The sequence below is a fragment of the Chiloscyllium plagiosum genome, unplaced genomic scaffold, assembly GCF_037043375.1.
Source record: "Chiloscyllium plagiosum isolate Xiang-an unplaced genomic scaffold, Cpla_swu_hap1 HiC_scaffold_32, whole genome shotgun sequence".
In the NCBI taxonomy this organism is placed as follows: domain Eukaryota; kingdom Metazoa; phylum Chordata; class Chondrichthyes; order Orectolobiformes; family Hemiscylliidae; genus Chiloscyllium; species Chiloscyllium plagiosum.
In genome coordinates, this window is record NW_028270170.1 from 24,868,482 (window position 1) to 24,881,124 (window position 12,643).

Below are 12,643 nucleotides of genomic sequence, written 5' to 3' on the forward strand. Positions count from 1 at the left end.
TAGATCAATGACAGTTCAATGAAGAGTGCAGGAGGGCATGTGAAGCTACAGAGCAGAATGACTTACATGCCAAACAGCAGAAGCAGCAAGTGGTAGAGTGAGTTAAGCAATCTCAGACTAAAGGAGAGATTTAAGATCTGTAGTCCTGCCATATTGAGTTGTGAATGATGGTTGACATTTTAAAAAAACTCACTGGAAGGACAGGCTGCACAACTATCCATATCCACAATGACAGAGCATCAGTGCAAAAGCCAAGGCTGAAGCATTTGAAAGCATCTTCATCCAAACGTTCCAAATGGACAATCTATATCAGTCTCCTCTCGATGTCTTCATCATCATAGAGTTCTTAACCAGTTTGATTCATAGTACATGATGTCAAGAAACAGCTGAAGGCACTAGATAAAGCAAAGGCTATAGACTCAGATCACTGGCAAAAGTACTGAAGACTTGTGCTCCAGAACTAGTCATACCTTTAGTCAAGTTGTTCTAATAAAGCCACAGCACTAGCAACTGCCTGCAATGTGGAAAATTGCCCAGGTATGTCCTAGCCACAAAAAGTTGCATAAATACAACCCTGCCATATTGCTCCATTGCTTTACTCTTCAACATCATAAAAGTGATGAATAATGTCATTGACACAAGGAAGTATTTGATGGAGGGTGGCATCAAGGAGCCCTAGCAAAATCAGAGTCAATGACAATGAGGGGAAAGCTTTCTACTGGTCATACTTAGCGCAGAGGAAGGTGGTTGTGGTTATTGGACGTCAGTCATCTGCGATCCAGATCTTCTCTGCAGGGGTTCCTTAGGGTGTGTCCTCGCCCTAGCCATCTTCAGTTGCTTCATCAATGAACTTCCCCCGGTTCTAAGGTCAGAAGTGAGAATATTTCCTGATAGTTATATTCAAACACATTCATGGCTCCTGAGACACTGAAGCAGAATATGGTCAAATGCAACAAGACCTCAACAGACTCCTAGGCTTTGGCTGAAGAGTGGCAAGTAACATTTGCATCACACAAGTACCAGGCAATGACCACTCCAATAAGAGACAATTGATTATTACCTTCTGCCATTCAATGATATTACCATTACTGAATCACCCACTATCAACATTCTTGAAGTTACCATTGTTCAGAAATTGAATGGGACCAGCTATATAAATCTCTGGCTACAGGAGTAAGTCATTGGCTAGGAAACCTGCAATGAGCAATTAATCTCTTGACTTCTTAAAGCCTGTGCACTATCTTTGAGGCAACAATCAGGAATGTGATGGAACAATCTTCACTCGCCTGAATGAGTGCAGCTCCGATAGCACACTCAAACCTTGACACCATCCAAGGCAAAGCAATCTAATTGATTGACAGCCCATCTACCATCCTCAAGATTCAATCCTTCCACACGGTATCATCAGTGTGTATCATCTACAAAGTGCACTGCAGTTACTCACAAAGACTCCTGAGACAGCACCTTTGAAACTTGGGACCCTAACCATCTAGTCGTTCAAGGGGAGCAGATACATGGGAATGCCTCCAACTGAAAGTTCCCATCCAAGCCACATAGCATCCTGCTTGAAACTATATAACTGTTGTTTCAGTGTCACTGTTTCAAATCCTGGAACTGCCTCTTTAATAGCATTGTTTGTGTATCAACTTCACATGTACTGGAACAGTTCAAGGAAACAGGAGTACCATTACCTTCTCAGGAGTAATTAGAACATAGAATATAGAACAGCACAGAACAAGCCCTTTGGCCCTCAATGTTGCGCCGGCCTTTTATCCAACTCTAAGATCAGACTAACCAACACACCCTTCATTGCACTGTCTTCCACGTACACATCCAAGAGTTGCTTAAATGTCCCTAATGTATCTGACTCTACTACTGCTACTGGCAGTGCATTCCATGCACCCACCACTCTCTGAGTAAATAACCTACTTCTGACATCTCCCCTAAACTTTCCTCCAATTACCTTAAAATTATGCCCCCTCAAGATAGACATTTTGGCCATGGGCATAATTCTCTGGCTTTCCACTCTAACTATGCCTCTCAACATCTTCAAGTCACCTCTCATCTTTCTTCGCTCCAATGAGAAAATCTGTAGCTCCCTCAATATTTCTTCATAAGACCTGCCCTCCAGTCCAGACAACATCCTAGTAAATCTCCTCTCTAAAGCTTCCACATCCTTCCTATAATGAAGTGACCAGAACTGAACACAGTATTCCAAGTGTGACCTAACCAGGACTCGAGAGTTGCAGCATGCCCTCATGGCTCTTAAACTCAATCCCCCTGCTAATGAAAGCCAACACACCATAGACCTTCTTAATCCTATCAACCTGGGTGGCAACTTTGTGGGATCCATGGACATGGACCCCAATATCCCTCTGTTCCTCCACATTGCCAAGAATCCTGCCATTAACCCTGTATTCTCCATTCAAATTTGACCTCCCAAACTTAACCCTTTCAGGTTGAACTCCATCTGCCACTTATCAGCCCAGTTCTTCATCCTGTAAATGTTCACCTCAACCTAGAACAGCCCTCCACAATATCCACAATCCACCCTTCCACTTCCTCATCCAAGTCATTTATCAAAATCACAAAGAGCAGACGTCCCAGAAGTGATCCCTGCGGAACAACATCAGTCACCGAGCTCCAGGCTGAATACTTTCCATCTACCATCACTCTCTATCTCCTATGGGCCAGCCAATTCTGTATCCAGATAGACAGATTTCTCTGTATTCCATATCTCCTTACTTTCTGAATGAGCCTACCATGGGGAACCTTATCAAACACCTTGCTAAGATCCACCACACCACTGCTCTACCTTCATCAATGTGTTTTGTCACATCCTCAGAGAATTCAACAAGGTTTGCGAGGCATGACCTGCCCTTCACAAAGCCGTTCTGACTATCTCTAATCAAGCCATGGTTTTCCAATTAATCATAAATCCTGTATCTCAGAATCCTCTCCAAAACTTTGCCCACCATGGACATAAGGCTGATTAGTTTGTAATTTCCAGGATTATCCCTATTCCCTTTCTTGAACCAAGGAATAACATTTGGCACCCTCCAATCATCTGGCACTTCTCCTGTGGACAATGAAGATGCCAAAATCATTGCCAAAGGTGCAGCAATTTCTTCCCTAGCTTGGGTTTATCCTGTCTGGGATAAGAAATAATTTCAAGCCTAGCCAGTAATGCCCACATCCTGTGAATGATGTGGAAATTGTGAAACTTGAAAGATGCAGAAAATGTTTGCAAGGATGTTGCCAGGGGGAGGCTGAATAGGCTGGGGCTGTTTTTCCTGGAGCGTCAGAGGCTGAGGGGTGACCTTATAGAGGTTTATAAAATCATGATGAGCACAGATAGGGCGAATAGCCAAGGTCTTTTTCTCAGGTTGGAGGAATCCAAAACTAGAGGACATAGATTAAAGATGAGAGGGGAAAGCTATAAAAGGGACCTACGGGGCAACTTTTTCATGCAGGGTGGTGCATGTATGGAATGAGCTGTCAGATGAAGTGCTGGAGGCTGGTACAGTTACAATATTTAAAATGCATCTGGATAGGTACATGACTCGGAAGGGTTTAGAGGGATATGGGCCAAATGCTGACAAATGGGATTAGATTAATTTAGCATAGCTGGTTGATATGGACAGGTTGGATTAGAGGCTCTGTTTCTGTGCTGTATATCTCTATGACTGTATTATGAAGCAGGGTTTTGTTCCCTTTCTTGCATTAGTGAAACAATTAGATTCTTGTAATAGTTCAATCCTGTTCATTTTTAATGATGTCAATCCACAAACTACAATTGAACGTATTAATTTTGCCATAGTGACTTTCAAATTTCTAATCCATAATCTACTCAACTATGATATCTCTTAATGTTTCAGGGGAAAATCACTGTGGTTTACAGTAGCTTTTCATTTTAGTTCTAGTCACACAGACTGTTATAATCCATCAACTAAAAGACCCATATGTACCAAACAACCTGCATATGAAGAACTTACCAGTAACTTTTCACTTTATGGAACTTTCGTTTTAAAATGAGTCATAATCAACTAAATGAAATATAAGATAACAGGAAAATAACAGCTCAAACAATCTATAAATTATTTGCATAATAACAACTACAACAGAGACAGTCTCACTGGTTCAGTGGGCACTCCACTCTACCTATACAGTGCCAGTTTCAGCCACAGCCACATAGTTCGTCCAAATAAAATTTCAATCCCTTTCCTTGAAAGGTCTAGCCAATCTTTATGTGGCACTCTCACATAATTCCTTTCTCAATTCTCCTTTTCAGCTCTTCAATTTCTGCTTACCTTTATGCCTATATGCCATTAGGCTTCTATAATTTAACTTCTTTCCTGTTATACTGCTTCCATATCAAGGATTGGCAGGTCACATGGGCCAGTACTTCCTATTTTCCAAGTATTATAATTGGTCCATTTACGATGATATGAGCTCTCAGAATTCCTTTTGAATAAAGTAAAAGAAACCTGTAGTGATTGTAATGAGGTCAGCCAGATGGTCCTCATAGAGTATGAGTTTCCTGATTGAGGCTGTTAACCTGATCTGACCAGAGAGCCCTGGCTGACAGATATAAATAGGAGTGTCAGAGGTTCTGTTCTCTCTGAGAGCTGAGTTTGAGGAAGCCAGACCACTGTCAAGTAATATGCACGTGTCAATAAAAATGACTTGGTGACAGGATACTGGCTTTTTGGAGTTATTTTAAAAACAATTAAAGGCTTGAAAGTAATCAAAAATGTGAATGCCATAACTCGAGGACTATCGTAAGAAAGTGATGCAATAGGTAATTTTATTCATTCCAGGTTTTATCAAATGGGTTTAACCTAATGCCTTGTCAATACATTTACATGCTTATATTATCCATAAATGTACTTACTGCCATTAACACATTTTCATATTGGTGCAGATTTTAATGAGGTGATACCAGAGACTGAAAGACTTGACAGCAGTTTGCAGAAGGCTCGAGCCCAGCTCTCCGTTAAGGCAAGACGACAGAGGCCATCCAGATCTCGACTCCGTGACAGCATTAGTTCCACAGAGGGAGATGACAGCCTGGAAAGAAAGGTAAATGATCTTTCTTTCCAGCTGTAACACCATAAGGGCACCTACCCTTACCTGGCATAGATCATTCAGTGACAGTTGAACTGGAAATTTGGGGAGTTTTAAGTTGTGCTAAATTAGTTGATGTCAGTCTGTCACCAGTCTGAATATTGTAGTCTTGGCGTCTGTCTGGAATCTCCACTGGAAAATGTTGTGCATGGATGTAAGATGAAGATAGCATTGGCCTTGGCCATGATGCCTTCCATGATAGTCAAATAATGTCCTACCAGTTACTATTTATGTTCATAAATGAGTACTGGGCTTTTAGATGAGAAAGTGGAAAGTGCACAGGGAGCCATACTCCAGTGGGAACCTAAACCTTCAGTGGATGTTGTAAAGTCAAGCAAAACAATATCAACGGAGAGGTAATGAGGTGCATATAGATGTTTCAGAGTCTGATCATGAAGTAATAAATGACTAGTAGTGTGGTATTTAGATTTCTACAAATTAAACAGATTGTTTGCACTTTGTTTATAGTCCATATTGCTCTGATTTCTCCAATTTAGACTACAGATAATTATGGAAGTCCACTGCACAGTATGAGATCTCCTTTACATTCCTCCCTGCGGGGTTCCTCTCCATCTTCAGAATCGGCTATCTCTTCAGCATCTCCCTCACAGCGAGCCTCATCCTTCTCATTTGATGTTAACATTGTGAGGAGAACGTTTGAAGAAGGGGAGCAGGCATCAATGGTGATGAGCCGGTACCAGACTCTGACTGATGCTTCCTCCCAGGAAGCACTGGGTCTGACTCCAACTAGTTCCCCTTCCAAATCTTGCCACAGTTCTGACACCTCCCCAGTTCACATGAGGAGAGAGAGAAGAACAGAGAAGCACAGTGAAGGTACTGTTACTCATTTTTCCATTCTTTTCTTACTGAGGTATTTTTAGCTTTGCATCTGGACTAACTAAAACAATTCATTAAGTGTAAAGTTTAAGTTTTAAATATATACAGAAGAACCTCAATTATCTGAAGGACGCGAGTAGGGAATATTTCATTCGGTTAATTGAATTCCAGATAATCGAATGCTGGATAACATAGTTTAGCCAAGCATCGGGACCTTGCGATCTTGCCAGATAATCTGAAGTTCAAATAATCAAATGCCGGATAATCGAGGTTCCTCTGTATGTTACAGAAATTTGACCTACCAGCAAGGAAGTATGAGAATTTGGCTGGAAGGGTTAATAGAAAAAAAAGGTAAAGAGCAGATTACAATTTATGAACTTTATATGTCCTTCAGGATAGTGTCAGCAGGAATCTATAAACAAAGGTTGGTACTATAAAACATTCCAAAGAGGCCTTGGAACCAGAAGAGATTTACAGATAGGTGGGTGACAAACACTGATAAGGGATGGGATAAAACAATGCCAAGCTAAATATTTCTTTACTGGGTGAAAGAGAAGACATGAATTACATTAACCTAAGGCCTAGAATGGATGTTTGTTCCCTACGTTTTATGAAACAAGATTGGAATTTGTATAATGAGGTAATTTGCTCATGTCTTCTTCAAATTCAAAATCTAAGGAGGAGTTTGTGGTAACTTCTAATGATCAAGCACAAGTGTCTGGCTAGAGGTTTTTGATTATTTATTCAACCTTATGTAGGGAGAATATATTCTAGGGCTAGCTAGAACACCTGGGAGAAAATATTATTTTTATACAAACTTTTACCACATGTGTATCTCATTATCATTTGACAGTAACATTCAATAGAGAGCCAGAGGTTAGCGATTAAGACAGTTAAGAAACGTTATGAGATTTCTGTTGCTTTTAGTTTTTAAACGTGGTGCCATTGTTTAAGAAAGGTAGCAAGGACAAGCCAGAGAACTATAGACCGGTGAGCCTGACGTCAGTGGTGGGCAAGTTGTTGAAGGGAATCCTGAGGGACAGGATGTACATATATTTGGAAAGGCAAGGACTGATTAGGGATAGTCAACCTGGCTTTGTGTGTGGGAAATCATGTCTCACAAATTTGATTGAGTTTTTTGAAGAAGTAACAAAGAGGATTGATGAGGGCAGAGCGGTAGATGAGATCTATATGGACTTCAGTAAGGCATTGGACAAGATTCCCCATGGGAGACTGGTGAGCAAGGTTGTATCTCATGGAATACAGGAAGAACTCGCTATTTGGATACAGAACTGGCTCAAAGGTAGAAGGCAGAGGGTGGTGGTGGAGGGTTGTTTTTCAGACTGGAGGCCTGTGACCAGTGGAGTCCCGCAAGGATTGGTCCTGGGTCAACTTCTTTTCATCATTTATATAAATGATTTGGATGTGAGCATAAGCGGTGTAGTTAGTAAGTTTGCAGATGACACCAAAATTAGAGGTGTAGTGGACCGCAAAGAAGGTTACCTCAGATTACAATGGGATCTTGATCAGATGGACCAATGGGCTGAGAAGTGGCAGATGGAGTTTAATTTAGTTAAATGTGAGGTGCTGCATTTTGGGAAAGCAAATCTTATTAGGACCTGTACACTGAATGATAAGGTCCAAGGGAGTGTTGCTGAACAAAGAGACCTTGGAGTGCAGGTTCATCATTCCTTGAAAGTGGAGTCGAAGGTAGATAGGATAGTGAAGAAGGCATTTGGTATACTTTCCGTTATTGGTCAAAGTACTGAGTACAGGAGTTGGGAGGTCATGTTGTGGCTGTACAGGACATTGGTTAGGCCACCGTTGGAATATTGTGTGCAATCTGGTCTCCTTCCTATTGGAAAGATGTTGTAAAACTTGAAAGAGTTCAGAAAAGTTTTTTAAGGATGTTGTCAGGGTTGGAGGATTTCAGTTATAGGGAGAGATTGAATTTGCTAGGGTTGTTTTCTCTGGAGCGTTGGAGGCTGTGGGGTGACCTTATAGAGGTTTATAAAATCATATAGGGCATGGGTAGGATAAAAAGGCAAAGTCTTTTCCCTGGGGTGGGGGAGTCCAGAACTAGAGGGCATAGGTATAGGGTCAGAGGGGAAAGATAGAGAAGAGACCTAAGGGGCAATTCTTTCACGCAGAGGGTGATACGTGTATGGAATGACCTGCCAGAGGATGTGGTGGAGGCTTGTACAGTGGAAACATTTAAAAGGTGTCTGGATGGGTATATGAATAGGAAGGGTTTGGAGGGATATGGGCCAGGTGCTGGCAGGTGGGACTAGATTGGTTGGCATGGATGATTTGGACCAAAGGGTCTGTTTCCATGCTGTACATCTCTATGACTCTATGTGAATAAAGCATGTGAGGGGACCCAAAAGGCAGGATCACAAGAGCCTCATCCTTTGCCATTGTTCAACAGGTTTGCGATTCTTTCAGAATTGACATCATATGCTACAGCAAAGAGTATAAATTCAGACAGCAGTGTTGCCTGCCCAGTGCCAAGGCTAAGGAAATCAGCTTAGAATTGGAGAGGAAGCTGCAAAAGGAAGATGTAGGCCCAGTTGTTCTACGTGCCATTGTCATAGGCAGGACAAAGCAGGAAACTTTGCATAATCAGTGAGAAGATCCAGGTGCCACATGAAGAAATTGAGCCTCAAAGATCATCATATCATCTGTGCATTATTACCTGAGCTATGTGCCAATGTGCATAGAGCAAACCAGATTAGAAGATGCATGTGCAGTCAAAAACTGATGTGGGAGAAGCGGGTTCCAGTTTGTAGGGCATTAGCACCACTGTCAGAGTAAGTGAGGTCTGTAATGATGGTGAACATCTCCACTCGAACCACGTTTGGGCCTTTCTGTCACCAGGGTAACTAGGGAAATAGAGAAGATTTTGAACAATAAAAGGAGAAATAGATCAAATTTGGAATTATGTGGTCAAACAAAGTGTAGAGTCAAGGCCAAAGAAAATGCATTCATGAAAAATGATGAACAGTCCAAGACAAGAGGGGGTTTAGAGTACAAGCTTAAGACAATGATTTGAATTTACAATGAAAGTAAAAGGATAAAGCTAAAACTCTAATTTGAATGCTACATACATTTAGATACAATCAGATGAACTGAGACACAAATACAAATAAACAAATCTGGTCTAGTACCAGCTATGATCTAGCAGCAAAGAGATGGTGGGAAGAATATACAGATTATGGACTTGTATCCTGAAGGATAAGGTACATTTAGGAAAGAGAAATTTTTAGCAAAAGGTGGAGATGTGGCTCTATTAGTTAATGATGATATCAGCATTATTATTGTTATTAAGTTCAGGAAACCAAAGTGTGGAAAAAGTTTGGGAAGAAATGAAAAACAATAAATGCAAGAAGTCAGTTGTGGAAGGTGCTGGACAGGTCCCTGAACATTAACCATTTGATAAGGTGGAGCCTAAAGAAATAAATAATGAGAACTTGTCAGGAAGGCATGATAGGCGATTTTAATCTAATTATCAATTTTCAAAGTCAAATTTGAAAAGATGGCCTCAATAAGGAATTCAGAGAATCATTTTGGGACAGCTTTTTAGATAGCACATTCTGGAGATGGTCAGAGATGAAGCTATACTTGACTTTGTACTGTGCAATGAGATAGGATTTATGAATGATCGTATAGTGAAAGTACCCCTAGGCAGCACCTAGTCATAATATGATTGAAAGCATTATGGAAAGGGAAAGGATAGTGTAGAAGTTAAATGTCTAATCTGGGGGACGGCCAATTTCAATATCATTGGACAAGATCTGGTAAACATAGACTGTGAGCAGTTACCTTCAGGTATGTCTATATTCGGAAAGTAGCAGCTTTTTAAAAGTAGTGTAATGAGAATTCAACGTCAGTGTGTTTCTCTAAGAATCAAAAGCAAGGGCAGCAAATGCAGGGACCCTGAATGTTAAGTGATATTGAAAGTTTGATAAATAAAAACAACAAAGCATATATCCAGTGGAGCACATTGAAAATAGAGGAAGCCCTTCAAAAATATAGAGAGTATAGGGGGTTGGTTAAAAATGAAATTAGAAGGGCAAACATCTCTGGCAGATGGGGTCAAGGAAAGCCCTTAGTTGGGTTTGTGTTTCTTGGAGCAGAGGGGGCTGAGGGGAAATTTGATTGAGGAAAACAATTATATGAGGCACAGATGGAGGAGATCATGAGAATCTCTTCCCATGGCAGACCAGTGGAATAAGTTTAAGGTGAGTAGCTAATGGCTTAGAGGAGATCTGAGGAATTTTTTTTTTTCATCTTGCGGGTACAGAGAGGGTGGGGAGGCAGGTGCTCCTGCAATATTTAAGAAATATCTGGCTACTTAAAATGCCAGGGCATAATAGGCTTTGGATCAAGTGCAGGTAAATGGGATTTATGTAGTTTGGTGTTGAGATGGTAGGCTGATGGGCCTGTTTCTACTATGTTATATGCCTTTATTACTCAATGAGTTTTATATTCAGTTTGAGGGAGACGGGTGTGGGTCCCAGACTATTTTCTTAGAATCTAAATTAAGACAACAATAAAGGTGTCAAAATATAGCCAGCTAAAATGATTTGGCAAATTAGGTTAAATTAGGTTAAGGAATAAGGCAATAGAGATGTGGTGGCGGTCATTAAACAAGATATTTTAGCATACACGGAATACATACATTTCTATACACAAAAAAATCCAAGGGACCCCAGCTTTTGTAATTAACTAGAATTGTTAGAGATAATAGCAAACTAAATGAAAAAGTATCCAGTTATGTGAAGACAAATAGCAGACCAGGAGATTGGACAGAATACTTACAAAAAGCAAAGAAATATTAATGAAGTGGGAAAAATTAGAAAATGAGAGAAAGTTAGCAAGAAATATAAGAACAGTCAGAATTTCTACAAATATATAAATAAGAAAATGTGTTAATAAAGTGACCATTGGTCCTATAAAGTGAGATTGAAGATTTAATTATTCTGTATCAGATATTTAGTATCAGTCTTCAATGTAGAGGATATACGTAGCATCCTAAAAGCTGTGATCAATTAGGAAGTGGAAGGGACGAAAGAATTCAAGAAAATCGCAACAGAAAAATGGCTCTGAGTAAATTGGTGGAGATACAGGCTGACAAGCGATTGATTCTTGATGGACTTCATTGTGGGGCCTTCAGAAAAATAATTAGTGAGAGTTAATACATTGGTTTCAGTTTTCCAAAATTCCCTTAATTTGGAGAAAGTTACATTCAATTGGAAGATAGGAAATATAACTTCCTTATTCCAAAAGGGAAGGAGACAGAGAAACTGACCAGGCATCTCGAGTATGAGTCATTTGGTTTCTGGTCATGTCTGTGTATGAATTGGCCAATGTGCCTCACATCATATAAATGCTGTTTATGACATGTGGCTTTGCAAGCTGGCTACCATGAATGTCACTTGCCTTGCCAGACTGTACCATATCATTGAAATTCTTGTGGGACTATCTCACGGTCATGTGACTGCTCTGCGACTACTGACTTCCCTCAGTCATGTCACTAGAGATACCTGGTCAGTCAGAAATACTATTGCATTGACAAGCCTTAAACCTGGCTTTCCAGTGACCTGATATTAGACATTGAAATTGACAGAGCCTGACAAACATCAATGGACTGTAAAGTAAGAGTCCCTCTATGTTTGTGTTTTTATAAAAAGCACACTCAACAATGCTGCTCTGTATTGAATGACTGTAGAACTTGATAGACTCTTTACTAAAAAATGTTGCAGCATTTCCTTTATTAGCCAGTCTTTATAACTTTATATTTCTTTGATACTGTATTGAATTCTTCAGTAAGGCTTTAAGTTGTATCATTGGCTATTCATGCTGAATGAGGCCATGTCCTCCATCCACAGGCACCTACATCTCTTGCCATCTCCCCACCACCTAAAGAAGCACCTCCATCACTGCACCTTGGAACTACCCCTTCAATAGCTCCATCCATAAGAACATAAGATATAGGAGTATAATTAGGCCATTCGATCCATTAACTCTGCTCTGCCTTTTGATCATGGCTGATATGTTTTTCAACCCCATGCTCCTGCTTTCTCCCTGTAAGCTTTGATCCCCATTCTAATCAAAAACCTGTCCGTCTCTGTCTTAAATACTCTCAAAGACTGCTCATTCGTAGTTTTCTGTGTCAGTTCCACAGATCCACCAGCTTCTTGCTGAAGCCATTTCTATACAAGCTCGTTTGTTGTGTTGTCCCTCCCACTGCCTTTTATGTCAGAAACCTAGTTGAAGATTATGGCCTGCCCTTCCTTTGCTATTGTCAGAACCCCTTCCCAAATACGATCTATTATTCACTCTCCTGCTGCCAAACATCAATTGGTTACTGACAGAAACTTGCCCAAGGATGCCCTGCTGCCTAATTACAATCCTGGCCATTGGCACTTCCTTTCAATCCAGAAAATCCTGCCCCAATAATCTGCTCACGGCAATTTGAATTGGAATTTATTCATTGCAAATTCAATGGAATAAATTTTAAAGGAGAAGAAGTAGTATTGAAGAAGGAAGAGAATGTACTGTATCAGCAGGGATATTTGTATAGGGTTTCTCAGCTATAGCATTTACCTGCCTTGTATATCATGGGACATCAGGTAAGGAGGATTGGGAGGAACTATTAAGTAGAAAGTAAATGTTA

At 40.5% G+C, this 12,643-nt stretch overlaps 1 protein-coding gene across 1 annotated transcript in view; it reads left to right on the top strand.

Annotated features, from left to right (window-relative positions):
* Positions 1–12,643, top strand: part of samd14 (sterile alpha motif domain containing 14) — a 181,211-nt gene that overhangs the window by 95,156 nt on the left and 73,412 nt on the right. Inside the window, exons 3-4 of the mRNA XM_043675132.2 lie at positions 4,925–5,082; positions 5,625–5,961. Coding sequence (XP_043531067.2) covers positions 4,925–5,082; positions 5,625–5,961 — 495 coding nt within the window. The remainder of the gene's footprint in view (positions 1–4,924; positions 5,083–5,624; positions 5,962–12,643) is intronic.